The sequence below is a fragment of the Rhea pennata genome, chromosome 14 (genome assembly GCF_028389875.1).
Source record: "Rhea pennata isolate bPtePen1 chromosome 14, bPtePen1.pri, whole genome shotgun sequence".
NCBI lineage: Eukaryota > Metazoa > Chordata > Aves > Rheiformes > Rheidae > Rhea > Rhea pennata.
The window spans coordinates 11,167,448-11,191,839 of NC_084676.1; the positions used below are offsets into that span (position 1 = coordinate 11,167,448).

At 40.8% G+C, this 24,392-nt stretch overlaps 1 protein-coding gene across 1 annotated transcript in view; it reads left to right on the forward strand.

Moving 5' to 3' along the window:
• Positions 1-24,392, forward strand: part of GALNT10 (polypeptide N-acetylgalactosaminyltransferase 10) — a 94,696-nt gene that overhangs the window by 63,403 nt on the left and 6,901 nt on the right. The window contains exons 5-11 of the mRNA XM_062587215.1: positions 5,137-5,322; positions 7,248-7,431; positions 8,319-8,436; positions 18,690-18,797; positions 20,608-20,829; positions 21,551-21,667; positions 23,835-23,984. Coding sequence (XP_062443199.1) covers positions 5,137-5,322; positions 7,248-7,431; positions 8,319-8,436; positions 18,690-18,797; positions 20,608-20,829; positions 21,551-21,667; positions 23,835-23,984 — 1,085 coding nt within the window. The remainder of the gene's footprint in view (positions 1-5,136; positions 5,323-7,247; positions 7,432-8,318; positions 8,437-18,689; positions 18,798-20,607; positions 20,830-21,550; positions 21,668-23,834; positions 23,985-24,392) is intronic.

Genomic DNA, 24,392 nt, shown 5'->3' on the forward strand with positions numbered 1-24,392 from the left:
AAAGTAAAGGCTTTGTTTGCAGTTCTTTTGAATTCAAGCATCTGTGGAAATAAAGGTTTAATGAGATGAGACCACATAAACAAATTTGTTATCTTTTCAGCCCTGGGATCAATTAATGACCTTGACTGGTCAGAAGTCTGAGCAGTGGGCAAATTATTCAGTGTTCAACTTGCATCCTTTGAAGCACTAAAAGCAAATGTGTGGAGGGCAGTTTATGGTTCGAACTGGTCAAGACTTACTGCAGCTGGAGGTGAAGGTCAGCTCTTCTCTATCATCTGTGTGCTGGGGAGTCCCAAACTGCCACCAGTCCATGAACTTACTCTAAAAGGTCATGCTCTTTTCTTCAAAATGGCACTTGTCCTTGTGTCTCAGAGAATAACGGAGGCATCAGCTCTGCTTCCTGCAATGTCTCTGCTTAAAAACAAACAAAAAATAACCCCTCAGGTACTCAGCAGACTTGATGCTACTACTTTCATTTTTTAACCTCCTGGGGAGCCACTTGGCATATGCTTGTAGTTTTTCTGAGTATATGTTTGAGTTCCACATAGCAGTGATTTTTTTTGGCAGCCTATTGGGAAGGCAACCAACCCATTTGCCATTATTTCTAAGTAGATGCTCAGGATGGGGAAGGACACAAATCTAAACTATTTGACTTCAAGAGAATGAAGTTTCTTTGTGCCCCAAAACAGCTATAAGGGAATATCTGTCTAACTTAAAGCATGCCAGCAAAATACCAGCAAAAATAATTTGAAGTCTTGTTATAAACCTGAGAATTACTTAGTCTCTTCTAGTGAGTTTTGTGGGAAACTTAACTTTAGTCTGAATCAAATAGATCCAAAATAAGCTACAGATGTATTGGTGATTTGCACAGGTCTCTGAGAACATGGCTGAGTCAATGGGGTGTGAAAAAAGAGAGGAGGATCCAGACATTGCTGAGTAGAAAAGAGGTTGCATGGTTTGAAGTGAAATAATGTATTGAGGTAACTTCTGCCTTGACCAAACTTGAGCCCTATGGAATCTGGGACTGCAGTGCCGTTTAAGCTGCCCCTGCATTGCAGATTAATGCCTAAGTTGTTGCCTTGATTCTCAAGCATTTGCTTTCTTAAGCTATAGGAAAAAGAATCCAAAGGCTGTACTGGTGCCTGTTTGATTAGCAGTGGATTGCAGTGGTCAGAATGAAAACTCAAGAATATAAGAAAATCCTATCCTAGAAAGTCCATGCAGTGCTAGAAGTGGTCACCAAGTAATGGCATGTAAGGGCCATCAAGTGCTGAGACCAGAAAGAAAAAGTACAGTAAGAAGGACACAAGAATTGGGCCTAGAGAAAAAGAAATCTTATTTTGGAAAGCTTTGGAACTGTATGTTATCCAGGCCTCCTTTTGAAGCTTCTCCTCATTCTTTGCACTGAGTTTTATTTACAGTTCAAAATAAAGAAAGCACACTACTTAAGTAGTTCTTGACTGGTACTGTTATTGTATACACTGTCTATCAAGTTTATTGCAAAGTCTCTTAGCAAGCTACCAGTCTAGTTTTTAATCTACAGATAATCTAAATCTCGTTTGTATGTTTGGACTGTATTACTTTGCCCAGAGTAGACGCAGCCGTTGGAATCCATCCAGTTCACCTAACAACTTTCATTAAAGAAAATTGCCCTTGTAATAAAAATTACTCAGTGTGACAAGATGCCATTATATATTTTTTAAAGCCTCATAAAATTTTGTAGCAGTTAATGTCACTTGTTTGTTTTTGAGCTTTTCTTTTAAAAGCAAAAAATTGACTTAATTGTGATAATATTTAGACTAGAATGAAACAAATGTCTGTCTGCTGCGTTTGTGGAGGCCAGTTGGATGGTGGGAATAGAGCAGGGATTAGAAAAAGAGAAAATATGCTCTTGAAAAGTATATTGCGTTATATTTTGTAGTTTGTTTATGAGGTTGTTTGAGAATCTATGACCCTTTTTAGTAAGCAAGAATACATACAATAGAGTCTATAAACTTGCAGTTCATAATGCCTAAGTCTTAACCTTATAAAATACAATGGTTGATCATCAAGTTTTCTACAGCTGTCAGGGCATCTTATCTGAGCATCATCTCTGCTGGTGAAGAGAGGAGAAGAGCACTTGGTAGGATGAATCCTGCACCAGTGAGACTGCAGGGGTGCTGGTGCAGTACCTGATAGCTTCTCCTTGCATCTTCCATCCATGAGAGTCATAAGAAAATTCCTTGTCTGTGAGGCATTTCTTACCAGCACACAGCAGGCACTTGCTGCAAGTATGAAGTGCTTTGTTATTTTTTTTAATGTAGAAACTAAGTAGATGAGTGCTGAAGAAGCAAACCCAACACATGCAAGTTATGATGGCAGGTGCAGAAGTAGGGATTAGTAGGACAGATAGGAAATAGTGGATTAGACTTTTTGATACGTTTTGTAGAGTGCTTGCTTGAGAAAACTCTGTGGCTTCTGTGCCTTTTCTTTTTTTTTCCTACATTGCTCTATAAAATTAGGGAAATTTCCCTCAGTTCTTAACTGCTTATTCATTAATTACTACAAACCAGTCTGTCTTCAGTTAGTCTGAACAGAGCAGAGTAATCATCATAGTTGCTACAAATACAGCCAAGTCTTTAGGGACTTCTTGTTCTTGTGCTAGCACGTTTCATTGTGCAAGACAAGGTAAAATGTGTTACGGTTTTTTGGGGCAGCCTCAGCTATGCCATGCTAGTACCACTGGTGGAGTTTGTGTTAGGCTGCCTTCAGATGTCATTGCAGATGGTATTGCACAAAAAACCCCAGACGATTCAGGAAGGTATACAATACCAAAATGTAAAATGACTAGCACCACAGGTGGGAAACAAACCTGTTGGATCTTTCACTCTCAAAAATTTACTGGAAAGCTATGGCTGTTCTCCATGTCTTTGTAGCTTTGGCTGTTTTAAGACTTGCTAGTGCTTTGTAGAAGTCTGGTTTAGATAACAGAGCTATTGTGGAGTCTGATCTAGCAAATGCTATGGTGTCTGTGGTTACTGGGAGAATCACACCTAGAGCTCTTGTATGATGGTTCCTTCCTTTTATTATGATGAACACTGGCAGCACTCTTTTACATTTACCTGTTTTGGGTAAATTAACAAGCTGCTCCTTATAGCTGCTAGGGTTTAGCTGGTTTATACTTGAAATGTGGACTCTCTCTCTCTCTTTTTACAATAAACTAATGATGGCAAGAGATGATACATGATGTTAGTGAGCAGTGGTGTAGTGGTAGCTTCTTTATTGGTTTTTACGTCTACCCACTGCCTCACGAGAAGGCAACTGTACTAATCATGTATCTGATCTCTACAGAAGCCCCTTATTTGAAAAATCTGTAGTTGAGTGGACAAAATTTCTTGCTGCTTGAGAGGATCTATTCAGAAGAGACTTGAAAAGGATGAGGGAACTGTGCTAGGCAGAAAAAAAGTACTAAAGGCTCTATTGAGCAGTCTAACCAAGGTAGATATTGTGGGACAATTAGCCTCATCAGGCAAAACACTAAAATGCATTTGTGAAGAAAAACTCCTAGTGAATGTTAAATATAGCTTTGAAAAAGGTTAAAAGCTTGCTAGGAATACCTCAAAAGCCAAGAGAAGCTGATTTAGGTGATCACTAAATGAAGGCAAGTGATGGCTGCTCCAGAGGGGAGGTGCTGAATGCGTATTAGTCAAAGGGATTTTGCCCATTTCGTCTTCCATTAGCTGACACCCTATGGCGTAATTGCTGGGTCAGCACCATGTAGGAGCACTCATAGAGTTAGTTAAGTTTATTTGCCACTATTCCAGTACCTGGCTTGCCTGGTGCCCTGATCAGAGGTGGTTTCACACTGTCTGCCTTTTCAGTCTCTACCTTTTATGCCTGCTTTGGGAGCCAAAGAAGACTCCTCTGTGTAACCAGTTAGCAGAGGAAGAGTGGAACATTTCAGAGGAGAACTCACCGCCCATAGGCAAAGCTCCTGCTTTGTCCCCTTCAACCAAGGAAAATAAACCTGATAGGCTATTTATATTTGAATGATTGTCTCCATTCAAGTCTTTTGTGATGGAATTTTAAGATAGTTAACTGCTTACATCTGACTGACTACCTTTTGCCTGGAGAAGTTTGTCTCCTCCAGCAATTACCAGTTGCTGATGGCAACAGTGGAATGACAGACTAATGAACACTGGTTATGTCCCTGGCACACTATGATTTAGGTTTGCTGTCAAGTAAGTCAAAACTTAAGATGCCTAGAGATCAGCCTATTAGTAACTAGGCCCATGTCAGCTTTTACCATCCCTTTCTTCAGTGCTTCGCTCTTCAATATAAAGACAACGGTGTGCTCCTCATTCTTTATATAGATCAAGCAAACTACACTTTTTATTTCTTCTAAAACAAGCTATGATTGTCTTGATCACTGAGTAGTCTTTTTCTGTAACTTTCCTATTTGAATTCTTGTTGATCATAGTGACTACAAGTGTGTGTGCTATTCCAGATGCAGCTCCATTCCATTTTCAGTAGCATAAATATTTCAGTATTTAAACACAGATATCTCCTCTGCTAAGCATTTTATGCAGCCACCTAAATATACTCAATGGCCATGCCTGCCTTGTCAGCTTAGAGGGCTATTTGACTAGGCTTTTTGTTGCTTTTTATTTATGCATGAGTGGATGATCATGTTCTGTGTTTCAAGGAAATCAAACACAGCTTAAATGCAGAGTGCAATTTACTTCTGAAAGTAATGTGTCCTGTGTCTCTTCTAGGCTATGTCAGTCTTTTGCAAAAGTATCTGCGAATCCTCCTAGTATGTTCTGATGAAGTTCTCCCAGAACTTTGCCATTAGGCTTTTTGTTCTTTGTTTTCCTGTTTCTCTACTGCTTTCATTTCTGTCCTGCACTCCTGCATCTCTTCCTGGTTGCTCCCTTTTTTATTTTTCCTAAGCTTTTAGAATATCCTCAGACGTCTTGATTAAGAACTTATGTTTAAACCTTAGATTTAAATGAAATTATTCTTACTTCCTTCTTTCCTGAGGCTGCCTTTGACTGTTCAGAACCTACTTCCAAAGGTAACTATTTTCTAAAAAAAAAAAGCTGTATTTTAAAGAGATGATCTCCTACAATGTTTTTATTTCTTGTTTTCATACAGAACACCTCAAGAAACGGCTGGAAGATTATATGGCCCAGTTCCCAAAAGTAAGAATCATCCGAACCAAAAAGAGAGAAGGGCTGATAAGAACTCGAATGCTTGGGGCCTCTGTGGCAGTAGGAGATGTCATCACATTCTTGGATTCCCATTGCGAGGCTAACGTGAACTGGCTGCCACCTCTGTTAGGTAAGCAGCTGGTGTCAAGTATTGTTCATAGGTGAAGACTGAACTAGTAAATAACTGTCAACAGATGTTGGTGTTGAATTCATTTATTTCCACCTGCTACTGTTTGCACATGGTGCAAGTGGATAAAAAGATGATGAAATATCTAAAAGCAGAGGTGAAGAGAAAACACTCAGGTGAATTGTTGGCAACTTGCAGCCTTTAATACAAGATTTTTTTTTCTGTGCAAGAGTCCTACATTGCAAAATAGCCTTGTAATGTGCTTTGCTTAATTAAAGAGCAAAGAACCTATTCTTCTATTTCCTCACTCAAATGGAATTTTAAATAATGTACAGCTTGCTAGAAAAGTAAACTACCACTTGGTCATTCAGTAGCTTGCAGAAAGGAATTGCTTTATGAGACAGAACAGATCTTTAGATACAGTTTTTAAATAGATTTTAAGTTTTTTTTTTTCTCCTTTGGAACTGTATTTAACTTCATAGTCTGCAAGCCTGCAGAAAATACTTCTTCTGATTAACAGCTGCTAGTACATATTTGTCGAACATGTGCAGTCCTTTCCAAGGCAGTCCTTTATCGTTAAGAAGGCATCAGTTATACAATGTCAGTTCTTTTCAAAGGTGACTAATTAAAAGGATAGTGCCTTCTGTTTCTAGTACCCGAATGCCTTGGGCCAACACCACCTCTGCTGACTGAGTGCTTCTTAAAGAGGCTTCTGTTTAAGTGGCCTTTTTGTTCGTTCTTTGCAGTGCATGCGTGGAGTGGTGCTTTCTGAATTTTTTGTGTGTTGTGGAGGAGTGTTTTTACTACACGAGCTGTGCCCTGCTGTAGATTCAGCAGGCTTTCCAGTTGTATCTACTGCATACCTCATGCTATTTAAAGTGGGCATCTGGCAGTATCCAGTTCACCTTAGCTGCCAGATAGGATGCTCTATGAAAGTAGAAACTTCACGCTTCAGAATACCAAACTCTTCTACAACCCTGTTGCAAGTGACCTGTCAAAGCACTCTGAGGTGTGACTTTGTGGAATAAACTGTGGCAACAACAGTCAAATCACAGCAGATTTGTCAGCTGGTTCTTAAATGGTAACACTGCTGCTTTCACAACAGTGTTGGTATCTGGTATTAATTCTAGACCATGTAAAACATTTGCAGCTTCTTGAGCCCCAGGGAGAGAGGACAGAATTAGCTCAAATGCCATTTAAATGAGTACATGCACAGTATGCTTTAATTTTAAAGCATAGAAAATATTTTTGTTCGATATGCATTGGAAGCTGAAACATCATTTGTTGCCTCTGCTTTGAAAGTTAACTTCCAACAAGAGACCTTCTCAGTAATAAAGTATTTAAGAAGTTCCAGATGTTTATGCAGGAATTAATCCTGTTTTATATTATTTAGTTGGAAGAAAATGTTGAGGGGAGGAGGTGCAAATGTATTTCTTAAGACTGCTAAGAATAGCTATGCCGTTAGTCTGGGTTGCTTCCTGCTAGATTATAGTGCAGCAATTAAAGCTTATTGGGGCTAGGTGGTACAATGGGATATTGCCCTGGTTTTGAATCAGTGCAGAAAGGGTTCACATCAAGTTCATTCATTAAAATGAGTAGTGTTAACTCAGTAAGTACAAGATTTGTCTTTTTTCAGCTGAGTGTTTTAGTTATCTGTGGTTGTGGGGCTGAGGCTTTCTGTTTTGCTTCAAGTTGATAGTTATTGTGGCATGAGTGCTTGGTGTTTTTATTGCAGTAGTTTTGGCTAGTATATTTCAATTATATCAGAAATACCAGATAAATTGACACAAATTGGAGCATCTGCCCAAAAGAGACCAAAACAGAGAAAGGCTAACATATGTCTTCATGTTTTCATGCTCTTTTCTGTAATTTCATGGTCAAAGGAACCAACTGGGGCAGGTTTTCTAACATATTTCTCCAATCTTCAGATCGTATTGCCCGAAACCGCAAGACTATCGTTTGCCCCATGATCGATGTTATTGATCATGACCACTTTGGATATGAGACTCAGGCTGGAGATGCAATGCGAGGCGCATTTGACTGGGAGATGTATTACAAGAGGATCCCTATCCCTCCTGAGTTACAGAAACCTGATCCCAGTGATCCCTTTGAGTAAGTTACTGAAATGTTGTGTGATAAGAGCTGGCTAACAAAATAAAGCCTTGTTACAGTGTTAGTTTACACTTCAGTGTAGTAGAAGTGGCAAGTTGGTGGTAAGGTACTCTTTCTGGCAGCTGTTTGCTTTGCTGGTTTAAATGAAATGCATTGTGTAGTAGCTGTGAACGTTCTCCTTTTCATTGCAATTTTTTGCCACTCTAATTCCTGCAGAAGTTAACGTTTCATTTAAAACTAATATGTAACATTTAATGTAGTCATTTATTACTGAGATCTTTCAAACATAACTTAGTATCCTTAATGCTGTGCCAAAAACAACAATTCAATAGCAGCTCATATGTCATTCCTACGGTGGGGGGAGAAAAAAACCTAGCAGAATAATTACAGCAATTTTGATGATTGCAGTGCGCTGCAGAACTAAATCTGTGATCAGGTTATGTTCTGCTCTTGTGCTTGCCAACACTGAGACAGTTCTACTGTCCCTTATACTTCTGCAGTGTTTAAAAAAAAAAAGAAAAAAGAAAACTTTTGAGGTCAAGCTCAATGACTTGATCATACCACTGAGATAAAGAGCACTACATGTGCAGCATGTGGGTCCCTTTGGGAAAGTTATGTCCTGTCACTTAATGGTCACCTCTCTTGCCCATTTGGAGGAGAGGCAGTGACTGGTTCTGAAGGGAGCCTAGTCTAGTCCACCTTGTTTGCAAGTGGGAAATTAGCAGAGAGTGCAAAAACATGTTTGCTTCTACAGGGCTACAAAGGCACTGTGAACAGTGGGTGGTGAAAAGAATATTTGTGAAATCTTGCTTTGTTTTTTTAAATGTTTAGCTAGACATCTGTATCTTTGAATATGTTTGTAATATGGAGTCTGGTTTTTTCTTAAGGTCTCCTGTAATGGCTGGAGGACTGTTTGCAGTCGATAGAAAGTGGTTCTGGGAGCTGGGAGGGTATGATGCAGGTCTGGAGATATGGGGAGGAGAACAGTATGAAATATCCTTTAAGGTGAGCTATGTTCGGAAATTACTTTTGCTTTGCAAAGTAAGAATTGTTCTGAGGTGCAGAATGTGAATTTTCTATCTTGTCCTTGCTTTTGCGTGTGACTGAAGGTGAAAGAGCTGGGAGTAGTAGGATAGCATGCAGAAGAAACAGCGATGGTGTAACCAGTTAATTCTGAGGGTCAGTTTTGGAGCATGATTAATTGGGCTGTCCCCTGCTGTGTGGTCCGTGCTTCAGCTGCATGTGTCCCCTTCCCAGCAAGGGTAAGTCAGCTTGTGTGGAGGTCTCTAAACTGCTAGGCTTCTTGTACCCACCCTAGCAAGAAGAGGAAATACTCTTTCTTGAGGGGAAAAATGATTCAGGCTTTTCAACGTTTGCCCCATTGAGTGCCTCAGTCCTGAGTTTGCCTTCCCGGAGATGAGAGTAACTTACTGTCTGTCATCAATCCATCTGACTCCAGGCTGCAAGGAACTGAGACTATTAATTCCCTCATAAGAAATCCTTAAAAATTGGAATAATAGTGTTGTTGCTGGCAATGAGTTTGGATCATTATCTGCCTGGCTGGGGGACAACTCTGTTACTGATTTACCAAGCTGTTCAGTGTGAGGTCTTTAAAATAAAAGTTAGCCAATTCATCAAAAATGTGTACTAATAGTAATGAGTCTCTGTGGCCCCCAAGGTCTTTTGTGTCTGTGTTATCTGGGAATCTCGCACTCTGAAATACATCCTAGGAAACCCACTGGGATGTCCCAGTTCACTGAAGGCAGGTGGCTTCCCGGAGGGAATGGGGTAAAGATTTCTGTGTTAAACTCTGTGTTTGAGTCAATGTGTGGTTTCTCTTTCGGAGATTGAGTATATAACCTTATAGGTGTCTGGATGCCACTGAACTAAACTAGTTGGCGTCAGTATGGGGCCAGCAGATGGTAGCAATACTAACGCAGTGCACAGTTTATTTTCGGCAGCTAAAATCACTCCTCTGTCTGCCCTTGCACACGGTCATGACTAGTCTCTCTCAAAACAGACTCCTAAATCTCAGTGACTTCATGAAGCTCAAAGGCCTATCAAACTATATTCTGCAAACAATTATCATACAGCAAACAATGTGTTTTCTTTCACTGTTTGCTTACAAAAAAAAGTAAGTAATGAAGGCATGTATGAGGTCCCTTGAGCTGTGTAGCAGTAGCAGGAAAGGTTTGGGTGGGGAGGGCACCCTCTTTGGAGATGTCCTTGCAGTTAGTCGTTTATTCTTTGTGTTGCATGCAATGAAATTGTGTAACAACGTCATTCTCTGCAGGAGGGGCAGTGACCATGTTCAGTCTCCTTCCCTTGCCCCTTTTTGCCATTGCTGGTTTCCATGAGTGATGACAGTAGCTGGACAGGCCCTTTGTCTCTAATGCCACAGCAGACCATCGCACTGCTTGATCTGCAGGAAATAAGACTACTTCATTCATCTGTTTGCTTATCCTCTCTGAAATACACCGTGTTTTATTTCAGTCCAGAGGAGTAATTTATGGAGGGCTAAATTTGCTTTAATTAATCTCTGCAAGGCTCCCCTTTTTTCTTTCATTGTGCAACGGAAGAATGAAGTTTTAACTGAAAGAGGCTCAGTGTATTTTCAGAAATTAAGATAAATTGATATATTCATCTGTGGCTGATAGATTTAATAATTCTGCTGGAATTGCAAGAATAGAAGGCTTGTTTACAGAATTTATGGAGCTATGACATTTCCTGGCAAGCTTAGAGCTTTGCTTTTACTTTTAGAAGCAGACTGAGATTTTGTAGTTTAAGGGGTACTGTCAAATAATTTAAAGCTCAAGGTTTAGATGTGGAGTACCTGCTTTCACATCATTTATTATCTAATGGGAAATATCTTTTAGATTTTAAGTGCCAAATTTAAAGCCCAGCTTTAACAAAAAATCCATTCCTATGCCTGGGAGTTGTGGGTGCAGGTAGTCTTTTGTACTGTGGGTCTTTAAACCATTGAATCAAATCTGACCTTCTCAAGCTTCACTAGGAATAGTTTTTTGGGTTTGGTTTCCCCCTGCCCCCCAACATATTCTTTTTCTTTGCTGGCCACATATGGATGGTGCTTTACAGATTTTTGCCTTTATTTTAAAATCCAGGGCTGTTACTGAAATACTGGAGATAAACAACTTTATTTAGGAGCCTCTTGCATTTCTGATTTCTATTTTGAGATTATATGTACTTCTGTCATTGTCAGCTGGCTCTGTTTCCTTCAGAGAAGAAACTTTCAGGCTGAAGACAAGCCAACAGAGAAACCATCAGTAGTTAGCACTTGGGAAAGCATTTAACCAGAGGATGGATCAAACTCTGCTAATAGAAGCCTAGCTCTTTGGGTGAAATGTGTACACTGAACATCACTTAAGGAACACAGCATACCGGGGGCAAAAATATTTAAAATTTAGGCAACCTTTAAATTTGAAACAATTTTTTTGACTCAGGCACTAACCCTAACAATTACAGTTCTAGAAAACTAACCTACTGTCTAACACTGAAATATAAAGAAAATACGCCTCATTTGGATGCTTTATGACTCTCTTTCAAGGGCCAGGAACTATAACTTTTTTTGTACATGGTCTATTACTTTCAGTATAGATTGTTAAGTGGTTCCTGGGCAAGTGTAGTAATCTAAAGGGTAGAAGGTTATTAGAAAGATTAGAAAGGGCGGGGGGGGGGGGGAGAGTACCTCTCTTTTTTTTTTTTCTTTTTAATTGTTAAAGTGAAGCAGAGAGAGATATCTTTAAGAACTGCGAACAAGTACAGCAGTCACAGCATCTGTAAAACAGGCTCTCCTCTCACAGAAGAAACTATGATACAAGGGATTTAAGTGATGGGATCTCATGGGCATTACACCCTCCCTATGTCTTCATCTGAAGAGTATCTCTCTTGTGCTTCAAAACTACAAACAGGATCTGTTCTGTCTGTGTGGCTCTAGAAAGACTTGCTGTATTGCTTCGTAGAGCAGTACAGGCAGGTTGTTACTACTATAGGGCCGAGAAGCCCAGCTGCAGATCCAGAGCCTGTTATGTGCAGAGCTCTGAGACCATTAATCTCGGACTCACAGTCTAAGCTTGGGATGAGACCAAAGAGGAAGGTAAACAAGGGGACTGCTAAAGAAAGAGAGGAGAGAGTACTTTAGCAGGAGAAAGCTTGACCGTGGCCAGGACACAACTTTATTGCAGTTTCAACTCTCCTCTTGCAAAAAGTTTCTAATATTTCATTTTCCTCAATAGCTTTACATTAATGGAAACATATTGACTAAGCGATCTCAGAGCAGCAAGGCTCATTAACAACCAATTAACTGTCAAACAATACCAAAATTATCTGTCCATTTGGAAGAGGGAAAACACCAATGCCTGTCAAAAATGAGGGAGTTGTTTGTAAATTGGTAGTAGATTAGAAAAGGTAAAGACACAAAGAATTTTCCTTTTTTCCACCTTTGTCTACCCGGTGCAGTATAGTTCCCATTAAAGACTCGAGTTAGCTCTAAGCTGATTTACTCTATGCAGAGCAACCCAGTGCCCTGCAGAGATGCTGTCTCAGATTCTGAAAGTGCAGTCACGTTAGTTTGCTGTTTCATTTGAAGGGAAGGGAAAAAAAAAAAAGGCTTGCTTCTTAACAGGGCTAATTAGCTCAGAAATGGCTCCACAGTATTGAAGTTTTTTTGGATCTTAATCCTGATCCTAAATGTGGTGTCTCTTCTTTGTGTGTGCTGCTGCAACAGTGAGGTGCTGTCAGGTATTGCTTATAGAGCAGATAGTTGCTGGACACAGTAAGGTAATCTCTTTAAACAGACAGCTCACTTTTTTGAGGAGCTACCTAACCTGATACATCAAGTTCTCTCTCATGAAAAGTTGCTGAGGGAAGCTTAGCATGTCTGTAGCTGCAGGCTTCCTGGATGTCTCCTTCCCCACAAAATGTGAAGACTTTCAGCAAGCTGAGAGATTTAACCCCAAATGACTGAAACATTTTTCCTCTTGTAGAGAAGGAGTAGCTTCTGTTAAATGTTAACCATTTAGGTTTTTATAGTAGAGGCACAATCTGTTCCTAGTAGCTGTATAGACTGCTCAGTGATTGTATTCTTGTTTGTATTTTGGAGAAGGGCTAAATAAGCATGCTCAACTATTTCTCTGTGGCACTTGTTACCTTTCTTTCCTGATGCCCTCCAACTCAGCAGACCTAGTTTTTCTGTTCAGTGCATTTTCTCTGAGGCTTTTGTTCTTTGGGAGTCACTTTTATACCTCTTCCTTTTGTGGCTTTTCTCAATCTTTTGTATCTTTCTGCAAAGATGCGAACAAAATTGAACACTTTACCCAAGGGGACAATGTGCTTTTTCTCTTCTAAACACAACTTGATAGCTGCTCTTTTCTGATGTTACTGCATACTCAACAAATACCTACCCTATGCTGCCTATGCAAACACTTCATTCTCTTTTTGAGATTAACATATTTAATTCAAGGCAGTATATAGAGGGCATTTAGATTGTTTCTTTCTGCAAATGCTACTTGTACAGTGCTTGTCTATGCTCATTTTTACTTGTTATCATATTGCCTGTTTTCTAGTATTTGTTGTGGCTCCCATTCTTCTTGGCTTACATAATCCTCACTAAACTGCTTCAACTCTCTTTTCCATAAATATTTCATCTCTGTTTTTTTGAGGAGTGGGGAAACTACAAGAAAAAATGGTGAATCTGACTTGTATGGGCTTAAGTGTACTTTGCACCTCAGACCTTGAGTGATGTGGTTCTCCATCCTTTAATTGTATGTTATACTTTAAAAGCAAAATATAAGAATATGGAATATCCTTTATGAAATGACATACCATTTCAGTTTTAGAAATGTTTGTATTTAAATAGAGATTCCAAAACTTTTATAAAATTCAAAAGAATTGGTGCAAACAAGCAGTATTGGGAATTGCCCTGAAAATAACAACTAAAAGGAGGCAAAAGAGAGATAAGCAGTACTTGTGGTCTTTTGTCCTTGTTCCAGCAAAATAAAATGTCCACTGTGCTTATTCTGATGATCACACATCATTACATTTTTCCAGATCCTTTTCCCAAAGCATCAATAGGGATTGTTTCTCACAATTTTCACAGCATAAAATAGCATTCTCCAGCAAATCCAAGTCTTCTATAGCTTCTCTTAGCATATCTAATGTATCTAATGCATTGCATCACCTCTGCCTCATGTCAGCGGCACATTTCTGATTCACCCCTTGCTGCTGGTCTCCTGGCAGATGCATAGTTATGGTGCAGCTGCCAAAGGGTCATTTCTGACAACATTTCTAGTTGCATCACTGAAGTTAGGATTGTGAGCCTTCAGTACTTATTCTGGGCACATATTCGAACTGCTTTCCAGTAGCTCACGTTTGCCCACAATGAAACAGGCTGGGCATTCTGCCACTTTTTTAAGCCAGCACATGCTGCTTAATTCTAAGGATCTCAGCTGCAGTACAGGGTGGCTTCCTTTTCCTTCCTTTCCTGTTGATGAAGAGATTGGTTTCAGGCCATTGACTTGAATTTTTGTTCTGAATTCACCCTAATATGTGTGGGTTAAGTTTCATAATAGCCTACCAAGCACCAGCAAGAAAATGGAAACCCCCCTGAAATGCAGGGGAATTTCCCCCACTTTATTGGAAAGTACTGTCACTACTCTAAAATGCTCCAGATGGAAAGGAGGTGCCATGTCAGTGTATGTTGTGCGAGAGAAGACATTGTGCAAACACACAGATCCTAGTGCCTTTTTAGCTACCTTAATCCTCTTCAGAGCAGTAAGTTCCAGCTGCAAAAGCAGCTGATGCTCATAGTACAGAGGATTAAGATTTTCCTGAATTGCTGTTTGTCCTTACTTTCATCCTCTCAGCTGCGTTGTTAGGCAGAGTACCCCCTATGCTTATCCACTGTGTCTTTTTCTTCTCACCTTTCAGTGGGTGCTCTGACATCCAGCCAGCTTCTTTTCATTGGTCCATCCCATGGTCATTATTTTTTCTGTGGCCTGCAGAAGCAGCTCTCTTTTTCAAGGCTTAATTCATTCTTTTGCTTTTTGTTTTTGGTTTTGTTTTTTTTTTCCCCCTCTCTCTTTAGGGAAGCGTTGGCTCATCATGGTGAGGTTTGTGGAAACCATAAACCTCGTACACCCAGATAATTAGTGTTCCCATGCTAACTGCAGTATTGTATTGTGTGTTTGAGAGAAGTTCAGCTATCTTACGTGACATTGTTCTCTGAAATGGCAGAAAGGGAATTGGATCGGTATAACATTCCCATGGAGACAATAGGTGGTATATTAGCTTGTGCTTTCATAGCACATTAGCTCAGTTGAGGGCTCTTGAGTCACTTTATGAATATGGAGTTAAAGCTCTCCAGGCCACTGAGAAGATGGTAATATCATCACCTGTACTGTCATTTTACTTTTCTTGCCCTACATATGTCCTTATGATTAGGGCGAGACTATGGCCTTACAAAAGTCTGTTGCGGTATTCCCATTTCTCCTAGTTCCAGCAGATGTGTCAGCTGCTAAGATTCATCCCTCAAAATGCAGACTGGTAAAATTACGCCTGAGGAGGAAGAGAAATTTCCTGTTGCCTCCTAGTAAGATCTGATTAGATCGCTGTATAAAGCCTGCCTGCCTGCCCAGCTTTAACTCTTGTTCTTGGGGTGTTCTAATAAATGGCTGTTTGAAATTAAGTGTGTCAGGTTCAGGCTCAGATGTTTACTGTCATATCAACCAGGGGGATGAGGTGCCTTCTCACCCTATTATAAAACAGCAACAACAAAAAAGAAAGCAGCTCTGCTGGCCAAAGGAGAATGCAGTAAAGACAGCGTTGCTGTGAAAGCTCGAGCTGCTGCCCCACAGAACAGAGCTGTTTCAGCTTTTGACAGTGCTGTATTTTTAGCAGTGTCGTTTCTGATGTCTCATGCCTGTGAACTGTACCCTTGTTTAAAAGCAACCAAATAGCACTAATTGGCTGGAAGCGTTCTCTCAGTCAGCACACAGCTATTCTGGATTTGCTTCCTTTGCAGTTATTCCTTGACAGACTTTTAGTTGTGGTTCCCCCAACCTTTAACTTTCTAATGCTTTTTATCTGTGTTTTACTGATGCACATCACACTCTCTCTCCTCCTCCTTCCAGTTTAATAGATAAGGACTGGTAATTGTCTTTATGGAGGTTGTAATGAGTTCTGTCACCACACAAAGAAGCTCACTAATAAAATAAATCAAAGCAGCAATGAATGAGTGGAAAGCGTTATTTTAAAATTAGATTTGTACTGCAAGTGCCATACTGTCACTTGCAGCATGAGAAAATATTAAAAAGGCACTGAGCTGGCAAACTATGTTGAAAGGTCATTTGGGGTTTGCTAGCAGTAATTTGGTTTGCAAGCTTACCCTTGTTTCTTTGCAGCGCTGTAATTGCAGCACTATTGGAGAGTAAATATTTTAAAGTATAGTTAGAAAAAGAGCATGTAAAATTGATCTTAGATTTTTATTTATTTGGTAACTTAGTTAAGTAGTCTTTCTTATCATGTCATTACGTATGTTTATGTAAGGTCTTCCTGTGTGCCTGGAGTTTTTTAATGCCAGCTAGGAGCTCTTGGCCCAGCATATCACCAGCTCTGTCTAGCTTCCCCTGCCTGATTTGTATTGCTGTATTCTGTATTGCTTTGTGGGATGGAAACCCACAATACTAGGACAACACTCTCTCCTCTATCTGCGCAAAGACTGCAGGGGTGAGTTTCTGATGTTACTTAGGGAAGCTGTGTCTTCTAGGGAAATGTGTGTTCAGGAGATTCTGGCTGAAAGCCTTACCTTAGAGATCAAGGGTACATAAGGAAGTATGTAAGCAGGCAGCAAGCATCAGCACTAGGATAACAAGTTGCTGGTGTTTTCATTCAGACTTATGTTACACTAAAATGCAGACACTTTTTATCTAATAAGACTTTCTTGATGCTGGGTTCAGTGCACAGTGTAAAAATATTGATTGCTGAGGCAGCTGTGTGAATGATCACAAAGGACAGGCCTGTGTCTTGGTCTCTGTTTATTTGGGGAAACCTACCACAGCTGTATTTTCAGGTGGTTCCTGTGTGTGGTGGTTCTCTTGTGGGCAAGAGGGGCTTGTACATTCTACTTTCTTGCTGCTTCTTTCATTCCTCTTGTGTGTACTCAGAGTGAATGAGATTGGACAATATGCCCATGGAAAACAAGGGGACGGAAACTTGATTCAGGACCTTCACCTCTGTCTCCTCTGACCTATGTGCAGTATTAATGTCCCACCAGGGAGGGCACAGCTGGTTTAACTGTCTGGAAAGGGGCAAGAAGACAGCATTGTTTTTTGGCCTTGAAGCATCCTTCTGCCAGGAACTGTAGACACTGCTAGCACAGATGCTTTGCAGCTCTCCCAAGCTGGTGTGCCTGTGCAACTAAGCTCAAGACTTCTCCAGCTGTTTCTGTGGCTTTTTATGCTTCCCAGATTCTGTACCTTTTGCAATTTTCTGTTTATTGCAAAAGTCAGGCAGATCTGTTGCAGCTCTTAAAGCCTTGCACAAACCATTTGTGTAGTAGAAATGCAAAACATCCCCAAATTTGTGTCTCTCAGTCTTACCTGTTAATGTCCTGGCCAAGAAATTATATTGTGGCCTTCTGTAATAAATCACAGCAACTACAGAATAAAAAATATTTCTAATATAACTGGAATCTTCACATAAGTTGAGTGCAAGTCTCTCCTTTTCCATCTTTGCCTGTTCTGTAGCAGCTTCTTAAGACGTAGCAAGGACAAAAGAAATGAAATTCTGTGGGAGTGTTTGTCAACTTTCTTCTTGTCTTTCTTACCTTAACGACGTGTAATTAAGTACAGAAGTTGCCTGTGAAAAATATTCCACTAACTGAGAGCAACCAACCTCCATTAAGTTATACACAGTCAGCAAATGATTGTAATTATTAGGGCCAGTAGTCAGAGCTGAAACTCCAAAGGACTTTAGTGTCAGAGCTAATAATTATGCAGCAGCCTTGGCCAAATATTTCTCTTCCTAGCTAAGTATTTAATATTGTCACCATAGAATATTAATGGAATTGCCTACTATGTGTGAAGCTGTTGACTAAGCTCATTGTACAGTGAACTGCAGAGACTCAAATTAGCCACAGTGAATGGAGATATCAAGAACACCGCATCAGCCTGCAGCACTAGCAGACCTTCTTTCATACTGCTGTTTTGGGGGAATTAACATAAGATGTAGGGGAAAAATGAAGGGCAAGATGGTATAATGCTTCCAGAATTCAGAAAGTATTGTCTTGCATAGTGAAGGATACAGTTTCTTTAATTATCACTTGGGTATCTCTGGGGAGTACATACAAATGTATTTCTTAAATCTGTTGAAACAGATTAGCTAGTTCAGAAAACATGTCCTTTGACTTAACTTCCTTGAACAAAAAGATTACATCCATGCTATAAATAAGGAATAAAAGAAAGTTGTTGTAGATTGTTGCTATAGAATGGAATCATTCCAGATAGAGGGGGAAAAAAACTTTCTTGGCCTAATCGAGGCATTAATCGAGCATTAAGGTAGCATTCTTCAACTAGCAATGTTCCAGTGACTTTTCAAGGGCTTTTTCTAAAGCTGTTTTTACCAGGCAGAGATTTCTACTTAATTGTAGGATTGTAAGAACAATAAGTACCTGTCAGCAATAAAACCATCTTAGAGATATCCCAGACTTTGCAATGATAACCACAGGAAAAAAAAAAGAAAATGTAGCTGTGTTTTCTGGTTTGGCATTTAAGCAGCCTCATGAATTTCCTAGAGTGTTTTGTATAATACGTGACCTGCACTGCAGAGATGGCCTCTCTTCTACAGAACTGTTACATAACCTAGACCTAAGATCCTATATGGCAGTCCAGTTTAATCATTATGGTTACCATTGCTGTAATAACATATATTCATTTAAAAAGTGTGCTGTGTGCTGTCCTCTGGGTGTTTGGATTTTTTTCTGTTCTTTTCTCTGAAGAATGCAAAACTAAACTGTTTAGCTATTGGGATTAATAGTATTTGTGCTAAATCAGGGCTTGCATGGTTCTGAGCAGGTAGTTATAGGATTTGAGACTAATGGAAGGGGGAAGGATATTTGGGAAAGAACGTACTTTAAAGTAAAAAATCTGAATTAAGCTTTTTCATGTCTTGAAAGCCTTTTTTTTTCCTTTCCTTTTTTTCCCCTCCATGTAACCAAGAATGAATCTCTCTCTGCTGTTCCACAGGTATGGATGTGTGGGGGTCGCATGGAAGATATCCCTTGCTCTAGAGTGGGCCATATCTACAGAAAATATGTTCCATACAAAGTTCCAACGGGAGTCAGCTTGGCAAGAGTAAGTCCTTCTCCTGTGCGTGACTGGATGCTAGTCTCATGGAAGGCTCTGCACAGCAAAGTTCTTTTCTGTTTTCTCTGTCTCTTAAGCTACAACACAGCTTACAGCTGCATGACCAGGCAGTTGTCTTCTGTCACTCCACAGTGGGTGGCAAATCTAGGCATTGTATTCGTGCAATGGACGAACTGAGTAGTTTTAGCAGAGCTAGATGTCTAGCACAAAGGGAGGTTAGCCTAGGAGAGCTGCAGTCTCTTCTGCAGACAGCTGCCATGCTCAGGACATAAGCCATTGCAAGTTGTCAGGATGGGACTTTGCAATCAGGTGATGGCTGGGGAAGCCCCAATAAAAACAAGAGATGACTTTATTTGTGTGATAGTTGACATTTTATAGTTGTGCATGAGCAGCAGGCTGCAGCACAGTGATTGTGTTTTGGTGATTGAAAGACCTCTCAGCTTCAAGTGTCACAGTCCACTGGATGATCACACTGTAACTTTCCATGATGGAAACCTCTGTGCCTTCAAATTTCTTAATTTAGTGTAGCCCAAAGAAGAAGAAGCCCTTGCTTATCCTGCACTAGCTTTCGCCAATTAATTTTCAAACTGAGAAGGATTTACATTGCCCTCTGGTGGGAGAAAAAATCATAGGAACAGGAAGGCTACAAAACTAAAAACTACAAAAAGAGACCCTGCTGTTCTTGCAGTCCTATGATTTGTATAGCATTAAAAGGTTTCTCAGTTTAATAGCTTTGCCCTAGTTATAGATCTGAATTTTATTCTTCTATCCAGCGATGACCTGTCAGAAGGATAGAATGCTCCCCTGTCTGTACCTTCTCTTCAGGAAGGAGGTGGATTTCTTCTGAACAAACATTTGGGTCTTGCATATTCTCACAGCGATGGAAGATGATGGGGGAGATGTGCAAGGAAGGCTGTTTCCTGGCATCTAAAATTGTAGTCATCTTGAGATGAATGCCTAGTCTTGTTTTGCATAGGTTGTGTTTGGGGCAGAGTCAGCATGCTGCTTGTTCTTAACATCCTAGTCTTTTTGGTAGTGAATGGCCTTCAAGAGGTGGACAGCAGTTTTGGGTGACTGAAACCATGATTGCATGTCACTAGCGTGTTGCAACACAAAGAATGTACCTGATACTGTCAGAAAAAAGTCTGAAATCTGAAGGTCCCCTGAATGTGTTGTGTCAAGCGGCAGGGCGTATACCCCAGGAGGGTGGTGGTCTTCATTGTTGACTTGGAATTACAAAATGGATTAAAACACTGCTTTAGGATTGCAGTGACACTTGAATTCAATGCACAGTTATGTCTGTTTCTCCCAAAAGAAGACAGAAGACTCCTTGCAGAGCCAGTACAGAGCCTGAGATAGCATTCAGATGAAAAGCATGATTTTAAAGGTTTATTTTAATCTAAAGCACAGTGAAATATACTGCTGACAGAAAGTAAATCTGTTGCTGCTTTTTTGAAGGGTCATCATCTTAAAGATGTACATTCCTACTATATCTGAGTTTTTCTTAAGTTGTTTTTTACACAAGCAGTGGGAGAGTGTTGTGAACTTAGCTGTCTGGTATGGGGGACTGCAAATCCCATTCCTAGAGGGATATAGAAGATGCAGTGGGAAGGATTTAAGGAAAGTTATCTCGGTCCTGAAGCTGGAGAGAGAGAGAGAGTAGATGTGAAAGAAAATCCTTTCTGAGCAAAAACACAAGTGCTGTTTTGAATACTGATTTCAACAATTTCTGCAGAGTTCTTATGTAATTTACCCCCCTTCCTTTTCATTTTCACACCTGTGGCCGTTACCCACACAGAACTTGAAGCGTGTGGCTGAGGTGTGGATGGACGAATATGCAGAGTACATATACCAACGTAGACCAGAGTACCGGCATCTTTCTGCAGGGGATGTGGCAGCTCAGAAGGAACTTCGCAACAGCCTCAACTGCAAGAGCTTCAAATGGTTCATGAATGAGGTCGCATGGGACTTGCCAAAGTTCTATCCACCAGTGGAGCCTCCAGCAGCTGCTTGGGGAGAGGCAAGTTCAGCAAGTTTCTTGCTCTGAAATCTGCAGTGGGCAAACAGACTGCAGTTTGGATTGTTAAACTAGCATAACTCCTGTGCCCCTATTTGCTGTAAGGAGGCATGTGGGTGTTTATAAAGATCCTGCCTGGTGTGCTGTAGCATTACGTTGGCCTTGCTCAGAGGACAACAGCAGTTGCAATTGCTTATGCAGCAGTTCTTGTTAGTGCTCAGCTACAAGGAGAAACCCCGCTTGTTCTGCACGTTGTGTATTTAGTAGAAGGTAAAAGACTCCAATGGAAAGGACTAGGATTAGGAAGCAGCTGAACAATAATAGAAATTGTGTATCTTCAAAGGGCTACACAACTGTTTTGAGCTACTGTGCTTTAGCTTTCGCATTTGTAAGCCAGGAAAGCCATACCTGGTTTTGAAAGTCAGCTGTACTTACAGAGAAGACCCACAAAGCTTGGACTGTTAAACACAGCAAAATAGTGGGCTCTGTGGTCCTCTAAATGATGGTTTGCTGTGTCCTGTAGGCTATTGTATGGCTTGAAATGGGTCCCATTTTTGAGTTCCTTTCAGCTGTAATCTGCCAGCTCAGTTGTAAAGTTAAGTGAGGAATCTTAAACCTGTCTTCATAAAAATATTGCCACTATTTGAAGCAGTTTAAGCCTTCTTTTCTTTTGGCTGTAACTTGGTAAGAGTTAGGAGACTTAATGGATACTTTACTATTTCAGATACGCAATGTAGGAACTGGACTGTGTGTGGATACTAAGCATGGATCCCTGGGATCGCCCCTGAGGCTGGAAAGCTGTGTGAAGGACAGAGGAGAGGCAGCATGGAACAATGTGCAGGTAACAATCTCTCTGATAACCCATCTGCTCCTAATAAACTCTGGGAAGGAGAAGTTACAAAGAGAAACAAGTGTCTGTCTTTAAAATCTGTCTGGAGCATAATAGTGCTGCACAGCCTCACTTCTCAAAGGAACAAGGAGCAGAGCTCTGCCAGATGAACAAGGGGTCCAGGGCACCCCAAGACTTATGTACTAATTATACTTGATTGGCTGTGTAGCAGGATGTGGCTTGTGCTTGTGGCGGGGTCTGGAGCTTAGCAGACTATGCAGAGCTTTTCCCTACACTTTGAAGTTCTCAGAATGAATAGAAAAAAGCACAGGAAAACAATATGCCAAAATAATAAAAGAAACCAGTAACAAGGCAGCAGTAATATGTAACAAAGTGAATATTAACTTCAAAGGTTGTGCTGAAAGAAGTAATCGAGAAGCATCGTGCATATTAATGGATGCAGACACATTCAGTAACTACTTACTATCATCCTTCTGACAGGAGACAAATGCATTATAAACACTCAACTATTGCTGGAGAAAGATGAAACTGGTCAGGCTATAGATTCGCTCTCCTGACGTATAAGGTGCCAGAAATGACAACGTTATTATAATAGAAGGAAGGGAAATATCAGTTTGTCTAAACTGTAACAGCTGAGCTGAGAAAAGATGGAGAAGACAATGCCTCTATTACAAAGCTATACGTAACTCTTCAGGGGAATGGCTTCAGTAGTTGGAGATAAAGGGATGTTGCATATCAGTTTTGAGGCATGAAAACTAGAAATGAAGCCAATTTCCTTGCACACAGTCCATGTTGTGTCAGGAGGTTCATGAACAATTAGTGTTGGCTTGTATTTAGGAGGAGAATGTGTTCTGGGTTTTTGTGTAGCCTGAGCCTAAATGATTGTGGTAATTTCTCTTGCAAGAAAGGTTTAAAAGGGAGCCAGGAACAAAGTAGCTTCTCCTTGCAAAAGTTTTTGGCCACACTGCTTCAAATAATAGTTCCGTGTTATTTATGATCTTTCTTGCTGTCCCATGAGATCTTTGTGAGGAGAGGACTGTACTCCACCTGGCTCCAAAAGGAGTCCCCAGAATAGCCCTTGCCCCTCAGGGACTTAGAGGGAGGGAAGCACGTTGGCTGATAGCCCTGCAGCACTGCACTGGCTAGTGCTGGTCGTGGGAGGAAACTTGCACCCTGCTAGAGATGCTGTTCTTGTCAAAATGGAAAGCAAAACACCAGCACCTGCATTTAAACAAGTTTGTAGCCTGCAGGATTTAGTCCTGCCATGCCTAAAACGTATAAGCCAAGTCACAGTCGTTAGTCTGAAGATACAGCTAGACTTGTCTCAAGCAGTGGCCAAAAGCAGATGCCAAGCAAAGAGTACTAGGAGGAGAGTACGTGTGGTGTTCTTTCCACTGACCTCCCAGCTTCCAACACTGTGGCTTAGGGATTTCCAGGCTTCATCTGCCAGTATCTGACAGCTTACAGCAAGGCCAAGACTCTGCCAGGTGTTAATAAGTTATACCTAGTTAGTAGAGATGACACCCTTTCTCTTTTCTGTAAAAACTCCCCACCCTCCCTTTCATTTCACTGCAACAAAGGGATCAGGAAAGCCTGAGATCATTGCAAGGTCAGTAGAAGAGAGCTTCAGGAAGCACTTTGCTAGTGTTTGTTCTTCTGGCACTCCCGTGGAGTGGGGTGGGGACCTGAGGGCCTCCTCTTTTCTTGTCTGAGAAGGCATAGGGATAGCCTCTTCTCAAGGTGAATGCAGGCTGTTTGTGCAGAGTAGGGTATTTACTGCTGGTATAACTCAGAGCTCTTGTAGCTCTCGTCCTTTTCTGCTAGCTGGGAAATGCTGTAATTGGTCAGCTGCTCACTTAATCCATGATGTGTGTCTGCATTGCAGAGACACTCAAGGCTGCTTTTAGTACCCAAGCTAACTAGCATAGCTGTTTGCAGCAGCACAGCCTCATTTAGCATGCTGGGTGGCAGTCTGCGGGGTAGCTGATGCAGACCCCCGTAGTCAGCACTCTCCAGAGGTGGAATTAGATTTCTCTGAGAGTTCTGTCCTTTCCCTGAAGTGATCCCCACCCTGTGGGCAGAGAAGGGAATGTCATTCTCCTAGTGGAAGCATCCTTCCCTGTACCTGCTGTCCTGAGGGCTCTATTTGTCCTGGCAGATATTCACCTTCAGCTGGAGAGAAGACATCCGTCCTGGGGATCCTCAGCATACCAAGAAGTTTTGTTTTGATGCCATTTCCCACAGCAGCCCTGTGACCCTCTATGATTGTCATGGAATGAAGGGGAACCAGCTATGGAAATACAGAAAAGTGAGTGCATGTGTTTCTGTGTGTGTATTAAAGTCTCAAATTGTCTGTAGGCACCTGGATTTCCTTAAAATGACACCACTCATGTTTTATTCATCTGTTCATGTGGCTTTGATAAGAGTATCTGTGGGCAGTTTGTTGTCAGTGTGTCATCAATTAGCTATTATTAGAAAGAGGCGGCTTCCCTGTTCCTCCAGTTAGAAATGCTGAGCCCTATTCCTCCAGGGCTTGCTATGCAAAAGGACATTCTCCTTGCAGTCCAATCCACAGGTGGCAGTGAGGTGATGCAACACCCTCAAAAAACCTGTTTGCAAAAAGGTGTGCTTGGTTTATTTTCTTTTGAACACCAGAAGATTATGCCAAAGTTAGATAAGGATTTTAATCCTTCTAAGCAATGCTTATTTGGTAAAC